Source organism: Apus apus, chromosome 5, assembly GCF_020740795.1.
Source record: "Apus apus isolate bApuApu2 chromosome 5, bApuApu2.pri.cur, whole genome shotgun sequence".
Lineage (NCBI taxonomy): Eukaryota > Metazoa > Chordata > Aves > Apodiformes > Apodidae > Apus > Apus apus.
Window position 1 is genome coordinate 31081180 of NC_067286.1, and position 20008 is coordinate 31101187.

General features: G+C 38.5%; 1 protein-coding gene across 8 annotated transcripts in view; it reads right to left on the bottom strand.

Annotated features, from left to right (window-relative positions):
- RAD51B (RAD51 paralog B) overlaps positions 1-20008 on the bottom strand; it is a 434666-nt gene that overhangs the window by 216056 nt on the left and 198602 nt on the right. For all 8 annotated transcript variants that reach the window (XR_007889797.1, XM_051622428.1, XM_051622431.1 and 5 more), the window contains one exon: positions 1111-1207. Coding sequence is in view for 7 of the 8 variants with exons in the window: in XM_051622428.1 (XP_051478388.1) it covers positions 1111-1207 (97 nt within the window). In the remaining variant the exon portion in view is untranslated. The remainder of the gene's footprint in view (positions 1-1110; positions 1208-20008) is intronic.

Sequence of the window (20008 nt, forward strand, 5' to 3'; positions counted from 1 at the left end):
ATAAACAAAGGAAAACAACACACACACAGAGCATCAACACATTTTAACTCAAAGGTTAAAAATAATGGTTGTAGATAGTTTAGACAAAACATGACAGCTTCATTAATAAGCTGTAACTGCTACAAAAGTAATGACACAAACTCTTACATGGTCCTGACTTCAGAATACTATTGAACTATACATATGGGCTCATAGACAGCACAGATAATCTTTCACATTTGCAGGATAATTTAGAGAGATTACAACTATTCTATCCTTTTTCCAAAGACTCTTCAAATATTTTAAACACGAGCACAAAGTATGTTTTGCTGAGAACATTAGTTTTCATTACTTCCACTTCAGAGTCAGTTATGCCTTTCTTTTTAGAGGAAGCTCATACAGAGCAATTCCAAAGGTCAAATAAAAAGACAAATAGTGATATCAAGAGCATTTAATGAGACTATGCACAAGAACTTTGTGCCAAGAAGGAAATAATAAAGATGAAAAATTATGCCCTCCCCATTATAATCCCAAAAATGTGCGCTTTTCTCTAATATTGCTCAGTAAAATGAAACATGAAGATGTAAAGTAGTATATGGCACCACACAAAACCTCATATTACATTCACACAATATTGAGAGCTGCAGTCTGAAGCACTGCACTTGAAAACCAGAAAAGCATAATGCAAGGGCCAGGACTGAGTATTTGCTCTCCTTCATTTGCAGCTGGCTGTTTTTCTTTGGAATCACTGATAACAATTAGATAAGATCAAATTTGTGTCCTAGTCTGTGTATTAACTCTAACAGCAACTTCAGAAGACTGAGAAAATAATGCTCCAAATGCATGGGAATTTAAGTACACTTCTGAGGAACATCTTACAGAACTGACATGGCTCAAAAATTCATTCCTGGCTCTCAGAAAGTGTCAGATCCTTTTGGTTAATACACTTTATTTCTTTTTATTTATAAATGGATTTTCAGAGAAACTGAAGAATAATTTTGTTCCCAGACTGTTTTATGTTAGACTCGATAACTTGACTCTCACAGACCCCTGTATATCAACAGAAGACTGCAAGTTACCACGTGGATTTGTGTCAGTGTAGTTTCAGTTCTGATAGAAGAGATCTGTTACCTTCAGACAGGGACAAATCATCAACTGGAGACACCAGGTCTGCCTGGATCGCAGGGCCATTGCTCAACGATGTGGTAATCTGATTCGTCAAGATAACCTGCAAACAGACAGGGAGAGGGGGAAAGAAAATTAATTTTTATAGCTACTGGAAGGCAGAGAGAAGCCCAGGCAAGGACTGGAATCCTCCAGACCCAGCATCCAGCCAACCCTCTACTCTGACCTTCAGTAAATTCAGCTTTCAGAAAACTCTGAACTATCAGCATAAGCTGACTTAACTGCAAGAAGTGCTGCAAAAGGGATATTGTTAAAAAGATTAAATACTGAACAACACTATATTGATAAATACAGCTGCCTAAAATAAAACTACTATTCTGAAGAGCTTCATTCTCAATGAACAATTTGATGAGCTTTACAAAAAGAATAATTTTCTTCACAGGCAAATAAGACATCTATTTTCCTAGCAATTTCCATACACTTCCTTCCTCTGGCTGAAACAGTTCCATGGAGAAAGGTGCTGTGGGTATACAATCCCACTGATCTGAAGCACAGGAGTACTAAATCTCACAGAGCTACTTCTAAAAGGATTTTTCAGAGTTTTTCAGGATCACAAGATTCTGATAAACAATAACCTGTAGTACCAACACAGTGCTCTCCTCAGCACAAGAAACAGTTTTGCTTGCAAGAGATAAACAGCTTTTTGCACCTTTGAACATGTATTTTTTTTCTAATAACAGAAAGCATGAAGGGAAACACTGTGAACACCACAAAGAGGTGTAAACACAATTACCTCCTAACACTTTGGATCTCAAAGCAGCTGCGGTTTCTGCAATTACAACTTCACTTTGCAGACCACACAAAAATGTCAGAAATTACTTTATTTCAAAGAACCAAAATGGCCCTTCTACTTGCACTGACACTCCAAACAAAGTCTCTTTGAAATTAACTGCCTGTCTTCAGATGTATTTGACACAGGAGGAAAGGAGAAAGGAATCCTACACAGTACTCTGTGGATGTAGTTTCATGATGCTACCAGAATAAATTAACAGCTTGGTGTTGCAAAAAGGAAAAGGAATTTCTCACAGGAGAAATTCAAGAAGCACATCACACCCCTCTGCTGTTTCCCCCAGAGCTGCTGCATGCAGCTGTAAGCACCCAAAGGAGACAGGAAAGGGCCTGGCACACACAAACCCTTGCATCCATTGCTGTCTGTCCTGTTTATCAGATTACAAGGTAAGGTTCAATTTAGTAACAAAGAAGAAACAACAACAACAACAACAACAAAATAATAAAAAAAAATCACTTTTTCCTTTTTTCTTGCCAGGCTACTTATCTTCCATTTTAGGGAGCAAGTTTATCCTTGTGATAGGGTGAACATCAAAACTGGTTCAAAGCAAATTAAAGGAGTGGGCAGCCAAGAATCAGGAGGGATACAGAATGGGATGTGAGATCTTTCCTTCTTAACTCTGTTTTCACTTCATTGTCAATATGTCACAAAACCCAAGGCCTCACTTGTCTATTGAGGCTCTTCTGACAATCCAGCATAAGATACACCAACAATTCAGCACAGCACTGAAGCTTTTCCTTGATCTGGTACTAGAAAATATGCTGAAATAGAACACACTAACAAACTTATGAACACGTACTGGTGGAGTATGAAGTTTTCGTTGGCTTGCTTCTGCAGTGATCACATTATTCACAAGTGTCAAATGCTCTATAAGCAATGCAGTCATCCCAGACCTCTGCCAAGATAATCTTTGTACTGTGGCATCACGTGTTTTATTATTTATGCACCACATTTTAAAGGAAAGCTACCATGCTTAAGGATCTTTTTTAAATGAAAAAAGGACCTAAGCACACCGTATTTCATCTTGCTGTTGTTCAAAGGAAACTAACTTTAAAGGCTTCAAGAATCAAAAGAAAAATTAAAACAAAAATAAAACAACAGCATTTTTTTTATCTTTCAGCTTTTTTGGCTTTCTCTTTAACTAGGAAATTCATAGCACTGTTCGCTGTAGGACTGTAAATTTTCTTTACCCTTTATGCTTAACTCAAGCTACCACTCTGAACTTAGATTTCAATTTCTAATGTGACCTTCAATAACTATTCATTTCTAAGAATATCCTAGCCACCTTGCTATACTGTTTAAAAAGTCAGTTTAAAAATGCAGAGTCCTACCCAAGTAAATGCTCCTCTCTGGCTTGCTCTGAAGATGAGAATTTTAAATGTATTCTTAGTTCTATGACTTAACTGATAGTTAAACATCTGCTTAAATACATATTTAATACATATCTTGAACAAGCACACGTCCTCTGAGATGAAGCTGTATGCATGCACAGATTGCTTATTTTGGAATTAACTGAAAATTATTCTTAATTCCTTCAAGCCTGCAGAGCCAACACAGAGATTCAGTTCTCCCACAAATACAAGCCAAGAAGCTGTTAGCTAAGCACAGAATTTGACATTAAATTCCTTGTCACACTTCTGTAGCTTTGCTTACTGCAAAACTCTTCCATCAGGTATAGGTACTCGTATTATCAAACAACCAATATTAATCTTTGTGCACCTACCATAATACAATTTGAAACTCACTCTGCAGGTGTACAGACTGCTTCAAACTCTCACTGGATCAAACAAGATACAAGTTGATAACAGAAAGAAAAAAAGAAGTTCCAGTTCCAAAAAAAAAAGTTAAGGCACTCAGATGTAGATAACTCCTCTGAATACACACATCTGTCTTCAAAACTTCAATCACGCACCCTTACTGGAACATGCTAAGATTTCTTTCGGTTTTCCCCAGAGTAAAATTTTGGTTGCAAATACTCTGGTTATAAATAGTGCCATTCAAACAAGACCCTATGATTTCAGCAGTCCCCAGTCCTACAGACATTCAAGTTGAAGGCCTCAGTTGTGATAGCACTAGATTCCAGCTTCTCCCCCAAAGTCTCCTTCACCAACCTGAAAGATTTGCTTACAACACTCCATTCTGTTACGCTCTGAAATGGTTCAACGTATTTAGAGAGTTGCAAATAGGCATCTGAGGGAACAGTTATAGCTGACTGTGATTTGGAGAGAACAGACAGGCAGACAATGGAGGTACAGAGTGAAACAGCTGTGTGTCTTTCTGAGGAGTAATCACTTTTTTTCATGGACAGCATCAGCTGAGTCTCACACATTGTTCATACGTGTGGTTGCACAAAATATATTGCGAGTTCTGATCTTAACGATCCCATAGGTTACAAATCACCAACATTATGAAGAAGGTGGTTAGAGTATATCCCTTTACTCTGGTAGGTGCCATACCTGAAAAAAAAAACACCTCTACCTGCTAAACAAGACCTGGAGACAAGCTGGATTTGCAACTCCAGGCAGACTTACTAGAAAGAGTGCCTTGCACTGGATTAGCAATAGCACTTCCTCAACTTTTCATTGGAAATTTGCCATCAAGGTACAGATTATATTTACACTATTTAGTACAGGAGACCTGGCAAGTCCTCAGTCTAAGTAAGTAAGGAAAACTTGCCTGTGTTGTGGTTCCTTTTGTCAGACACTGGACATCGTTTCCAGCCAAGCAGAGTTTTCATTTAAGAGGTCCAAAGCCAGTCATGAGTTCATTATCTTCCAGCAGAACACTCAACAGTGAGAATGCTGCTACATGGTATTTTGATGTTATAATACTAAAATACATAGTCTTTTAAAATATATTGTATTTAACATATCCAGTATTTTAAGAGGAGCTCCTATTTCCACCATCAACAATCAAAACTATTTTTTTTTCTGCTAGAGGCACTTTCATTCCCAATAAGACACTAAGAGTCACAAAAAACATTACATCTCTCCACACACAACTGTGTCCTGACATGCACAACAGGTAAGGAGGACATATTATTGTCTGTTACTACTTTGTGATGACTGAAGAGTGTAAGGCTTCTTCAGCCAGTGACTGTGCATGAATGGAAAACATCTTTCACTGCTAGAAGGGGAAAAAAAAAAAAAAAAGATTAAAAGGTCAGCTAGACAGCTCAGTAACTCTAGAAACTTGCCCCATGTAGTCTCTTACGGAGTTCAACGAACCACTGCTTTTAACCTTTCAGCCTATTCACTTGCAACTGGTTAAGCTAGCTATTTAACAAGTGAAAATTTACAGTCCTCAGACTTCCAACTCTGACAGAATTACAAACATTGCAGAAATTCACTCAGATTCAAATTTCAAAATAATTTCTGGGAAGAAGTCTACTACTTAAAATACCACACAACTGACTGACCACACGATTTTCCAATCTTGTAAAGCTTTTTACTTCAGCATAGCAACCTTAGATTGTAAAATAACCCCTTCTAGCCATTTGAAGTATTATAACAACAGGAAGAATCCTTTTCCTCACTGTTAGAAAACCTTGAGATAAACACAAGGAAACAGTGGGAACAAATTTTCAAGTTCCTAATTTTAGACAACTTAAAAAAATTCATAAGCTTCTGATCACTTCCCCCAATTTTTATAGGAGCTGATACCTGGAAAAAAATGAAAACAATAAATTCTCAAGAAAAATAGTATTAATGCTCTAGACAGGTCATTGCTACTTCTAAGATTAATCCGGAAGTCAACACTGCTGCTTCTACTCTCTTGAAATCTTTACACATTACTATGAAAATAGAATCTCCTTCCACTGATGTGACTCCAGCAGATGCCAGTTTTCTGGAAGCAAATAGGAAAAGGAAAAATACTTACTTAAGGTGCCTAAACTCCCATCAACCCCATTTGATGAAAACAGCACAGTTCCTGCATATGCAGAAAGCCTCTGCAGGTCCTGGCAGAGATCTGGCCTGAGAACTGAAATATGACTGCTTTACACAGAAGAATAAGCAAACTATTTTTTGTTTGGTTATTTATACAGTACAATTTTTGAAGTACTTCTCCTGCCCTTCCTAAGACCAGACTGAAACTACAAAATCTGACTGTGTCATTCTTGTAAATCCATTTGAGTAACTAAGACATTTTCTGTAAACTTGTGGTCTTAGCCTCCCTATTAGTTTATTACAAAATTAAAGGGCGCCCAGCACAGAACTATCAATCAGTAACCAGCAAAGGCATGAAGTCTTTTGGAATGTACCAAGAGGCAGAAAACAAACATGCTCTCATGAAATAGCTGTTTGTTAAAAGAATGGAGCAAAATTCCCCATCTCTCATACAACACTATTTAGAAAAACTCCTATTAAAGGCCTCCAATTGAGGTGTGAGAGCAAGCACAAGGACACTTGCAATAATCCCAAATTACTCCACCCTTATTAGTCCATGTAATTTGTGGTTTTTCACTGTACACAAGCAATGTCAGTAGAGAGCACCAAGCATCAGTGACAGTCAGCAGGGCTGGGATGCTGACTCAGCATGCTGGAGGAGAAGCAAAAAAATTTTACTTGAAGAAGCCATTCTTCATACCAGCCCCTGAGAAGGCACCTCTCCCTTTCCCTGAAGCACAGGGTTTTTAATGAGGCATTCAAGCGTCAGTAATGAATCAAAACAATGGTGACTTTTGTCAAGGCACTAGCAAAAGGCAAGTGCAACAAGCTATACCACAAAGCCAGGCAGGCAGGCAGCAGTCCTGGAAACAGAAAGAGGGAACAGTAAGAAAAGCAGGGTGAAGCAGCATGCTTCAAACAGCTGTGAGAACCACAGCTTTCTCCTTGGGAACCTGTTACAAATCCTCGAGACTGGCATCGTTCTGCTCAAGGAAGAACCCTAAATTACCACCATCTGTTATAATAATAGGGTATTTGTGATCTTCATCTAAGCTACGCACTGAATTAGTTTTTTTCTTCAACTCCTGTTTCTTCAGGGAGATTTTCTTCATCACTGGTAGCCTTTTGCCACAAAAGCTGCCAAAAGTTATTAGCAGCTTTAGCAGGACTTCTACCTAATATTCACAAGGATAAAAACTTCCTTAAAAGTGAAATTAGGGAGTTACAGACGGAAAAGGGGAAAAGTCTGAACTGCAATAACAAGAGCTCCTAAACAAAATAAGTTTTAAAGAGAGAATGTCAAATGCCCGCAGCTACTGGGCACACAAAGCCAGCTACTGCAGCGAGGCTCCACAGGGGCTCACGGCGCAGAAGAGCGGGATTAGGCGAGGAAAAGCCTCCATGCAATTGGGACAGCTCTGGACCAAACATATCTATATCACAGCTATTACTGTGATAGATTAAATATATACACATATCTTCATCCTTAGAAAATTTAAGCTATTGTGGTTCATACCAACCAAATACAAATGAAAAAACCCAACAGATCATAATCTTAAATCCAAGCAAATCACCACACCCACCCAGTACTCATCCCAGTAAGTGCCTCATACTCCCAAGCTGAATGGACACCAGCCCCAACCTCTCAGGTTTCTGTGGGGAAGAATGCAAATAATGTCAAGTACTCTACAGAGCTCAGTCCTCACAAGCAAAAAGCCTTTGAATAAACAAAATTCCCATGTTCAAAGTCAAGTAACAGTTCTGGCAAGGCCTAACTAACAAAGATATGAAAAAGTAATTTTACATGTGGTACTAATATGGTTGTACCTAACAAGGAAAGCCTGAAGCTCCTTCACTGCAGGCATAAGCAATAGAAAAGTGCCCACATTTAATAACTGTTGCTAATGCAAATTAGTTGAAAGAAAAAGTACTTGTTAACAGCCATCTTGTTTATACATGACAGAGGTGCAGGCTATAACGGTAACGCTCATGTTACAGGAGAGCAGATGGATGTTTTCAAACACAAGGCAGCTACCCTGACTGAAGGCAAAGAAGAGGCCTTTGTGCTGAGAACTGTTAGAATTCATGTCTTAATTTGGCATAATTCTCTGAAAAACAGATACACACACACACCCCCCCCACTAGAAACCTATTGAGAAACACTTTCTAATTCTATAAGAAGTCTAGCAGCAAGTGTTGGCCTTGCTTCAGAGGAATTTCAGCTGTACCTATTTTCAGCTGTACCTTGTTTCACCACATCCATGAAGAAAAAAAAAAAAAAAGGCAGTCAAACAGTCTAACAGCATAGACACAAGCATGTAATGATTCTCTGGAAGGCTCTCAAGCACCTTTTAAAGGATTAGAGACCTGTTGCTCAGGACATGTTACTGCTAGTTGCAACCTTACTAAAGCTGCTAGGACAGGACTTCAATTTCCTGCTTTGCCATGAGATCTCTACCCAAGCTTCTCCTTTTTCTTCCCTCAGTGAGGCAATTCATAGCAGCAGAGGTAATTTTATAGTCATTGGCTTTCACTGGGTCTAAAGAGGAGTCGGAAGAAACCTACAACTCTTTCAGGGACTGGCTTCTATATTTACATCCCATTTACTCTGCTTTGCATAGGAAAAGTACAAAGTTATGCAATTCCATTCCGTAAGCCTTGTGGAGAAGTAAAGTGTCTATTCGCATCTCTGATAACTGCTTAAAAATATTCACAATGAATTAATAAAAATTCCACCAGAAGAAAAAAAAGAAACAAAACAAAACAAAAGCATGCTGTTCTCAGGCAGCTACACGTCTTCAAGTTGAAATAGCTACCACCCAGTGATAGCCTGAGGTCTTTAGCCTTTCCCCCTCTGTGAACAAGGAACACAGCCAATGCAAACGTAACCTCCAAAATCCACACTGCAGCAGCCTCGCTCTGTGCTGCTCAGCGAGAAAGGTTTGTGTGCCTGGAAGGCTTTCACATCTAGCAGCCTGCACAGACCTGTTTGCAGAGACGTGCATACGACAGCCCCCCCAGAGGGGCTGCCACCCGCCTTCATACCCTGCCAGTTGCCCAGAGCTCCAGGTTAGTTTCCAGCAGACCTTCCCTCTCCTCCACCCTCCCCTCCAGCCTCTGCATAATGATGGCTTTCTGCACCAAGCTTACTCCTGTGCCTCGCTAGGAATGTACCACAGTGAGAGGCTGCTCTGCTACCGGCTGAGCCAACCTGCAGCTCCGCACAGGAAATCACCATAATCCATGGGCAACTTTTACAGCCAAGACCTTCTGAGCTCTCAAGGCAGCAAATGCCACCACTTAAAAGGGAGTTTTCCAATGAATGCCAAATTGTCGCAGTTAGCTCTTAAATCACACTCTGTTCTCAGCAACAGGGCTTTTGGTTGGTTTAATTTGTTGAGTTTTGAAGGATGGGGAAGAAACTGCGTTGTCTGGAAATTCAGCAAAGTCGTACAGAACTTAAGTTCTGCTCCAGTGTGCTCCAGGCTGAGAATGTCTCCTATTCTATAATAGGTCTGCAAGGAAGTCAAAACTCATGCTTACGTTTTTCTCATCGAAAAACCTAGTTTAGTTTATTGCCACTTACTAGCTTTTATTAGCAGATCAGAAAGCACACTGAAGGTTCCTTCCTTTCACTCACTGGATTCAGACCTTCTGCCATGCTACCCTGCTTCATCAGGCACTTCAAATTTACCCAGACCTACAAAATTCTCTGACATTAAACCTCACTACCTCCTGATGGAATAAAGGTATCGCTACCCCTATTGTAGGGAAAGATGCTCAGACACAAAGCAAATTGATTAAAGTCACAAGTCTTTACTACCGCTGCTCTACTCTGACTTCAAAAATAGAGCAGGAAGGGCTCATACTCATCTGAGCACACTAGGACACCCCAAGACAATCTAATCTCTATTCAGCAAATTGTATTTACAACTCTTTCTATATTTGGGGTTTATTTTATTTAGTTTTTCTACACCTGTGTATGTTTAGTTTTTTCCTAACAAATAGATAGGAACGTGTACTAAATTAATGAAATACTCCTAACAAAGGCCTATTTAGGTTCCATGGCCTATTTCAAGCTAATAATTCATGTACCAGCATTTTTTTTTTAATATATATTTTGACAAGCCCATCAGAAAGACTGCAGCAATATACACATGCAGGTGTGGAGAGGTATAGCATTTCTAGAGGGAGGACAGTGTTAGTTCAGATGGCTCCTTGGTGCCTCATTGAAGCAGCAGAAAGCAGTTTCAGGATGTGCTAGAAATCCCATCAAAGCTTTGCTGTTCAGTTCCCCTGCAAACCATGTTTCCTCGCCTGCCCAGCAGCACTGGAGCCTTTCTGTTTACTTTTTAGGCAGGCAAGAGAGTACTTACTACAGGAATATTTGCTCCCTCTCGTCTATTCATTGAACATTTACAGGAAGGTAACTACTGACACCACCACCAGACACCATCACATGGCTTAACCTTGTTTTATACTCAACATATTCTATCAGCATCACAGAAGCAGAGCAAATATTTTCTAGCCTAGAGTGACAGAGATCACAACATGCTTTACATAACGCTTGACAGAGAAGTTTTCTTGCTGAGTTGCGGTTAGGTGCTGCTTTTCACTGAACACGTTTCAGACATGGACAGGCTTTTTACACTTACCTCTAATGGCTGTCCTTAGACCATCAAGTAACTTTACTTCAGTATATAGAAGAGTCAGTAGATTTCGAGTACAGGGTAACAGGGAATTTGGATACACACCTCCATCCCCAGTTTGCCCAAGGCAATTTAACAGTTCTGTAGAGCACTGGAGTAGTAACTGATATTGCACAATAGCTTGACAATCAAACAAATATACCAATAATTTTTACAAAATTAGGAGGAACAAACTAGGCACTGACAGCATCATTTGGTGCAACTAAGGCTCATTTAGCGAACACCATGACTCTGGTGATTTCAAAGTGTCCTATGAACAAAATTCAGTTATCGTTCTCTATAGCTGCAATGCCTTTAAAAAAAAAAAAAAAAAAAAAAAAGAAGAATAGAAATCATCCAGAAAACAAAACACTCAGCTGCTGGAACAAACAGCCTTTCAAGTCACCATCAGTTTCACTTCCCTGTACCCAGGGCTCAGAAATGTATGAAAGAACAAGTGAGAATGAACAGCTGCAAATTATACATACTACAAGCTGTAGGTATACAGTAACATTACATTTTAGCTGTTTTCACATACTGAATTGCATATGCACTCTTTTCAGCCTAACCTGCAATTTAGCCAGTAATCTACTTCTACCAGAAAATATTAATAATATTTCAAAACCATCATTAGCTTCAGCATCCCTTAAAATCCAACAAACATACAAAATAAACCAGGTACAGCTAAGCATACCCCTCTGAATGCTGGGTAGCATTTTTCTGCTGTATTAGTGACTGTTTTAACAGTCAACATCTTTTAGCTTGATCAGGTTGAAAGTGGAAGTTTTACCATCTAGCTTTTGAGATTTGTAATTTATCACCATACCTCTAATACAGTGCAATATTTTAATTCTAAAGTAAACTGCTTGGGTAAATTTTGTCTCTCCCCTAAAAATGCAAAGCTAGATGTTAAGACCTTTAAACTTTAACATCCTTCCATTTATAATGTTCAGTACATTTTTATGAACTAAGATACTCTGAAACAATTTTCCTTAAACAAAAAAAAAGGAGCCTATAAAAATGCACATTGATGCACTTTACTATGGAGTTTTATTAGCTTTATTTGAAAACCACTGTAACATTTTAGGAAGCCTTGCTACTCAGTAGTTAGATTATCCTAAGTTCTTCTTCCTAAAAAGAACATTAAAAAATTGTCTACCATTTAAATAGTCCATAATAAAACAGAAAAAAAACCCAAACCCAAACCACCATGTGGGTGCATGATTGTTTTCCAAATATGTCTGATCTGACATTATGCAGAGGAAAGAAGATGGGAGGGGAAATACATCAACCAGGTTTCTCCTCTTCAGTATTTGGGGGGGAAAAATAAATAATCTTGTGTCTCAAGTTATTCAGGAATTTCAGCAGCATCGTCTTGGCCTCTGTGTCCTATTTCTTCTAAATCCTTTCACTAGGAAATACAGTTAGTCACTATTTCCCCAATAAAATTTGCATTCACGTCACATTTTAAAATGACAAATTTCTAATTACCTACCTAACTCACTTAAATTGGAGTGTATTTTCCTTGGAAATATGAATCATTAGAAACCTCTTGGAAAGTTAGGACTCAAGATGGAAAATGAACTCAGAAAAATGCAGGGAGTAATTTTTGTGTGGAGACTGCAGCATAAGACATCCCCCTTTGGCTTTTACTAATGCAGAAAAATAGTGTTTGAGATTGTCCAAACAGAATCATGGACCTAAGACACTATACTCAAGGTAATTTCACACCTCTTGGGATAACAACCCAGTCCTCAAGGTCACTGCTAAAATATGTGCACAAGGCAGCACAGTAGAAGCATCTTATCTCTTCTGTGTTGCAGGGAGCATCAGTACTGCAGGCTTGCTTTGGCAAACCTTTTCCCAATATGAAGGCAAATCAAACTAAGAGACTGATAACAGTGAAACTCCTGCAAAAGCAAATAATTTCAAACCCCAAATTGTTATTTGGTATAAATTTGTTTGGGAAGTTGGTGATCTCGGAGAACAGCTCCACTCATTCCATTGTAAATGCCATTGGGTCTACCAGCATTATTGTTCTTTGTTGTTAGTACCTCAGTTTTATGTAAATATTTGTAAACATTTTTTTTTTAAGTTATCTATTCAGCTATTTGGGTACACCATTATATTTACAAATGTTACTAGAACTAGAGAAATGCAGAGAGTTAATGTCAGGGGAATAAAGACAGGCTGTGGCACCTTCAGTCAAATTAAACTTTAGGAAAACCTTGGGAATGGTACAAGATTTCAGATATTTCACAATTAAAAAGCACCTGCTCTTTAAGAATTAAACTTAACAGAGGTAAATAATTTTGCCACCTCATTCAAATTAACACAAATGAACATGGCTGGGTCAAATCTTCCGCGATTTGGTGTGTATCCTACAAACTATATATATGGGTAGCAGAGAAATAACACCTAATGTCTTCTGGACAAACCACTGAAATTTTGCAGGAGTTCTAGATTAATTGCTCACTGCAGTTTGCTTTTTTTTTTTTTTTTTTTTTAATATATAATCTCCTACACTTGCTATTAAAATACCTAAGATCATGCATTTTCCTTGGACTCCATCATTACTGCTTCGTCCGAACCTCAAGAAACCACAATCCAGTCTCCACTATGGAGATCAGTAATAAATTATAAGGCAGTAACGTCAAGCATGACTTTCATTAATTTAATTTAGAGGAAAAACTGAAGAGGAGCAAATTATGCTTTAGTCAAGAGAACAGATACGTGCCATTAGGCTCCCTGCAGTCCCAGGACTGGAATAGGTTCTTCTAGTGAGGAGTGAGATCCATGGGCAAACACATGGGAAACCAGACCTAGATTAGAAAAGTGTTTCTGGATTGGAGTGAGGTGTATGAGCAAACATGGTGGGAAATCAGGAGCAAAAAAGCAATAAGCTGATTCAGGTCAGGCTGGAAGTGCATTGTCAGATCTAGGTATGGGGCAGGAAAGAAGGAGCTATTGGATGCTACATGCCAGGACTGACATGCTGCAGGTGGAACAGTGGCCCAGCAGAGACCTTCTTAGGAAAGAATGGGGTGTATTTGCAGAGGTCCTAAAACAAAGGTAAAAATAATTCAGAGCAAGATTCTTGGACTTCAAAACATGGTGCAGCAGCAGAACAAAGCCTGTGGCAGGTTAAAGAAAATTGCTTAATTACATCCAAATCTTGGCACAAAATCTTCCTTGTTTAGATAGATGCCAATTTGCCAAATGCTCTGTGTGGTGTATAGGTGTACAGCTTCTGCAGGCAGAATGCCAGTTACAGTGTATTCCTCTTTAGTTATGTTGTCTGATTTCCTGCAATCATCAAAATATGTATAAACTAGAAAAGCATTTTCAGCAGTAGAAATATTAATTCAACACAATTCTTTTGCCATTGCCTCCTCCTTGGGTCAAATTAAAGATAACTGACTACAGCTTATTTTTTAAATAACCCTTATCTGCTGTACCAAGCCTCAAAATTCCATGTATGAAGTTAAGTATCGTGTAATGGATTGCTTCTACTCCAGCTGCTTCACAGACTTGTCTTCTCCTCCTCCAGAACATTAGATATCCACTTCAGTGCAGAAACTAGCCTGAGAAGGTAAGTTTTCATTTTAAGTTCTCATAATATTACTCAGTTTTTATTCCAGGCCAAGTAAGATTTAATGGTTTTGTTGACCCTATAGGAGTTACACCAAAGGCATACATGATCGTGGACTTGTTTCTTTCCACCTTCATCCTTTTGTCCCTAAATACAATCGCAAAGAAGCAAAGGGTTCAGAGTTTTAATTTTATCATTAATTCTTCACCTCAGTTCATTCTCAAGTGGTAACAGGAGGGAACAGAAGTCCAGTCGCATGTTTTCTAATCCTGGTTCTGAAGCTAAGTAGCTGCGACTGCTTACTGATATAATAAATTCTTTGTGCCTTGTTCTCAGAGCAGGCATAATGCTTACCCCCTAAGAGTGTTGTTGGATTCGGTATTTTGCTTTCCTAATGCTTTGAACTCACTGCATGAAGGGTGATTAAAACCATCAAGTGTTCTGAGTCTTCCAGTGGTACAGCTGTGCCATGTCTGGATACAATTTAGCAGTAACAGTTGACTGCTATACATTCCATATATATGGGGTTGGAGGTCTTAAAAAAAACTCCCAATCTCCCCACCTCCAAAATCCCATAGGCCTTTTCCTTTTTTTTTTTCTTTTTTTTCTTTTTTTCATTTCTTTTTTAAATCTTTCCCCTTTGTTTGAGTCAGGTAATGGACTGGAAGGATCACTGGTTTTGCACCACAATCAGGATGGGTAAATCTGAAAAATTATTTGCAGCTCAACTTTTGGTATGTTGTACGACTTACTGTAAAGTATGTGCCCTGTATTGAAAACAGAAGGGAAGAAACAAACAGCTGCCAGGATATTATTTAAATGTTAGCTGGGACTGTGTCCTGGAGAACAACTTTTGGTCTCTCCTGAGCTTAGTGAGGATGTTTTAAGAACTATTTTGTAGAGCAGGGTGTATTGAATAGTTTCAGAGCAGCAAAGACAACAAAATAAAAGGAATGCAGCACAGCTTCAAATCAGGCCTGTACTAATTTATATTTTTGAACTGGATAACTCAGATGTCTCTTGTGCCAGTAAAAGGCAAATAACAGCTCTTCTTCAGGGTGCTTTAAGACTAACAGATGCAGATCTCACACTGCTTTTAAAATATGAACCTCAATAAGGAGCCAGACACATTGGTATAAGCAGCATGGTAAAATATTCCACTCTACTCTGCAAAGCCACAGGGTTTGCGAGAGAGAGAGGGATGGACAGACAGACACACACACAAGTGGGTGGGTGCTGAAATAAGAAATGCCATCTCAGATGTGAAAAGCTGATCTTTTTAAAAAGCTGGAGATTACCTAGATTTCAGTCCAAATCCCATCTCGATGGCTCTTCAGGCTTCTGAACAAGAAAGGAATTGTTACTGAGGGAACTGCCGCTTGCAATGGCTTCACCAAGAGTTTCAAACAGAAAGGGGAAGACACACAAAAAATGAGGGAGGAAGTATGATTTAGGAATAATGAATACAAAACTTCCTGCAGGAATGCAAACTGCATTGAACATGAACAGCAAATATAAATGGGAGCAACCCAACTGGCATGTATAGAACATGACAGGTCAAGGAGCCCTGAAAACTACTGCTTTGAAGGCAAAGAAAATGCTCCAAGTTTCATTATACTTCAAGAAATAAGGCTGTAAATAGAAACAGCTGTTCTCATTGTGCAAGAAGCCGTGTCTGTTGGCAGTTCAAACAGTTAAGTATATCTGCAATTACCACTAATAAAAAGATCCAACATTGTTTTGTAATAATTCCTATTCCAATTAAAACTGCAAGACCCAGCCTCAAGAACAAATGGAGAGCCACTGCAAACCTGTAGATCTAAATGCTCCTAAAGTTCAGAATAAGCTGGATATGAAGTTCACAATTCAAACCCATCTACTCAGTAGAACCCATAGAGGTCACAGTAGCACAAATTCCACACATATTACTAAGCTACAAGTTTTTTCTGATGTTCTGTGGGAATGTCACCAGATTCAGGTGATTAGAAGATAATATAGATACAGATAGTTGCCAATTCCACCTCACCATTGTGCTGCATTATTAGTAATGGAAAACCAGGAAGATGTTTTAGGCAAATGAGGAAGGCCAAACAATGTCCATTCTTCACTCTCCTTAGAACTCACAGCACTTTGAGGATATAAAGAAAGAGTAAATAAGACATTAGATAGGACTGTATTCTTAGTTGCTTTCTGATTTGTGTCACAAGCATTCAGATTCTCTCCAATCTTGGAGTTTTAAGTTTTTTCTTAAGCCACTGTAACACTGAAGTAACTGCACTAGCAGGAGCACATGAACAACCTCAACCAACCACTACTGTGAAATTCATAATAAAATCCTGAGAATTTGTAACACAAAGCAGAAAAAAATTAACTAATGAAGATGGGTCTGTTTGCAATACAAATCCCATTTACCAAGATGTCTTGCCACAACACAGTTCCATTTTGAAGCTCATGACCATAATTTTGTACATACACACACAGACATAGTATGTATGGTCTCAGTGCTCTTTGCCCCAGTTTTGTATCATGTCAGAAGGCCTTTCTGGGCACACTCCTTCAGCTCATTCCCTTCCCACCTCCTCTGTCCCAGGCCAAGCCAGAACAGAAGAAACTTGTCTGGCAGTGTCACAATTTAGGCTGGAGAAGGGCAATGCAACTCAGCTCCGTGATAGCACAACTGTTCCTTCCATCCTCCCTTCAAGCCAGGGGCACAACACTGAGACACAGACAGAAGAATGCAGAGGAGTTCTGTTTGTTGTTCACTGGAGGTGTTTTGCTAACCCTGCCACTCTACCTTCTGGACAGCTGCTTTCTTCCTCTGCATCTAAAATTGCCTGTGCAAAAAATTGAGAAAGTATGATTTGAAATAGAAAATACCTTCAGACTGAATACGCACTCAATATTATTAACATCCTAATACCCCTGAGTAATGTAGGATGGTAATAATTAAATGTAATAGAATCATAGAATCACAGAACTATTCAGGTTGGAAAAGACCCTTGTAATCACCAAGTCCAACCACAATCTATATATTCATGCAAGCAGTTATTCATGTCATATCGTGTCATATATAATGAGACACCTGACAAATGCACACACAGACATATATATGACAGCTTCTCAAAACAAAATATGATTAAAACAACCAAAAAAGTGCCCTTGTATGATAATTTTCAGAAGATGCTCTCAAAACACTACAAATACTCCTATCCTGAATCTCAAAAAAGATAGCCAGGAATTATTCCATGCATTTTACAGATCAGAAAACTGAGACAGGAGTTTGGGAGCATTAAAGAGCACCAGTATCTGACAGACCTCTATAAATGACAATAAAAAGGCAGCAAATCTGAAGAACAGGAAAGGGAACAACTGCAGGGATAGATGGTCTGATACCAATGGGGAATTTTGCATGGAACTGAAAGAGCTATGAGCACATTGTTTCCTAACATACACAAACATGCGTTCCTTTCATCAAAATGCCTCACAATATGGAAGGAGACTTATATCTGTCTCCCAGAATGCAAGGCAGATGTCAGAAGCACATCACCCCAAAAAGTTGTAGGAGAGTCAAGCCTAAAGAATTAAAAGAGCTCAGAGGAACTGCATACATAAGTATTATTTTCCAAAACAACCTGAAACCTTTGTTTCAGCGTAGCAGAAAGCAAAACCTCTTAGCTCTGGCAAGGCTTTTCTACTAAGCTTTCTAATTTTATTTGAACATGGAACTCAATTCAAATCCAGAGGATGCAAAGCAGTAGGGATTTAAAAAAAAAAAAAAAAAAAAAAAGTTTTTTACAAACTGCCCACTGATCTAAAATTTCTAAGTTTTACAAAGCACAAAGCCCAGATCTGCCATTACTTTCTCTTTTCCATAAAGAAAATAGGAAACTACAAAACAGTCTGTTAGAAAGTGGAAAATATGCTGAAGGAAGGTATTTCAGCTGAATGGCTTTAAAATTCAAAGAAAGAGAATTTTCAGAAGAAAGAGCTCAAAACCAGACTGAACTAAATTGTTCAGGCTGCTGTCTAAAAGCATCAAATTTGAGACTATTTGGCTGTTAAGGAAAGGAAGTACTTCTGGAGGGAAACACATTCATTTACCAAAAGGACCAGGCAGAATATAGTATTATTTAAACCTTCAAAAAGAATTTTTCGAGTAATGTTTCAATGTTTTTGCATAATGAAATGAAAGAGAGAATGATGGCTCCAACTAAAGAATTACTTCAGTGTTGTTATGATTTGGTATATACATTAAATGAAGAAACTTCTGTAGCTGAGTAATTCTGAAATAATTCTCTATTGCAGGCCATGTGACAATGCTTAGTGTCAAACAGCTTTAAAAAAGCAATTGCAGACTTGCAAAAAAGCAAGCAGGGCCATCTATACTGTTACAGTCTACATTAGTATTTCACAAAGATAAGTGGATTCTGATTCACCTTTTTTTTTTTGTTATTATTGCAGCTATAGGCACAATGAGAGGTAATTCATATAACACACAAGGGTAATAAACAGGGTATTAAAACCATGGAAATAGCTTCTAGATACTTTTAAATGATGGCAGCACAGGTTTATCCTAACACTTTCAGCTGCCCAAGGAAAAGAGTGGATATGGGGTTGAATACAGAGGAAGCAATACCACCAGAGGCAGACAATGGATCTACTACTCATCACTGGTAGGCAAAAAAGTATCAATATGTGCTACACAGCACATAAGCAGCAAATATGACATGTCTAGGACACTGGACATGCACTATGAAGTCTTGCAAATGCAATGTTTTTTTATTTGGAAGTTAGGCATCTAAGACATCCTGCATGTCCCAGTTTCTCTTCCTGAGTTAAAAGGTTTCAAATCAGAAAAAGAGGACATGTTGGGGAAAACCCAGGTAGATCACATCCATGTGGAAATTTTTCACATCTTCACTCCTGACTGCATTTCACATGCCACAGATTGGACACTGAAGATACTGGAATAAGCTGACAGGCAAAACTAGAAAATTATTCTAATTTTTGCAAATATTTATATATCTTTGGATCAAACCCAGTTTAAGTTAAACACTGCCAGGATAATGACTGATCAGGGAATAGTAATAAATGCTCCAGGAACTATATTCCAAAAGGGATATATTGGTCTTCCTTTTCTTCCCCTCCTCTAGTTGAACAGCACAGCCTGACGCCCATACTTGCTGCTGCTGTTACTTTGGCCCTTAGGGACTTTGTTTCCTATCAATGATTCTTCTGACTACATCGACTTTCAGAAACATTACTGAAACAAAGGCAAAATACTTCAGAACACACAAGGGGTACTGAAAGTATTCTTTGAACACAGGTCTAAATGCAACTGGTAAGTCAGTAAATTATTTACATATAAATGTAAACAATAACCAGACAAAGGCTACCTCCCTTCAGAAAACATCAAGAGAGCCTTTTGGTTTTGAAAAAGGAGGCTATGATGTTGCCAAAAGCATCTGAAGACTGTAAAGACAGCACTTAATAACAAACTTAAAAACATCTTCTCAGATCATTGGTGATGGCAAAAAATGTCAGGACCAGAAAAGAGTTATTAACAGCATTGACAAATATGTGGGGAAAACAAAACACCAGAAGGAAGAGAGGCAAAACCAAAGAACAATCTGAAAAAGTATTCCTACTCAAGGCAGCACTGAAGCGTGTACTCAGTTTTAAGTATATACTTAAAACACTAATTGAAATATGTTTAAGTGCTTTCCTGATTGAAGGCCAAAGAGTTCAGCTACATGTTAATGGAAAAAAAATTGCAGTATTCGTAATGTTCTACTTAATATTGCAATGCAAAAGGGTTATTAAAAGACAAAATGCTGTATGGGGTGGAGGCTGGATGCTCTTGTAAGTTTAAGTTGCAACTAGCCTG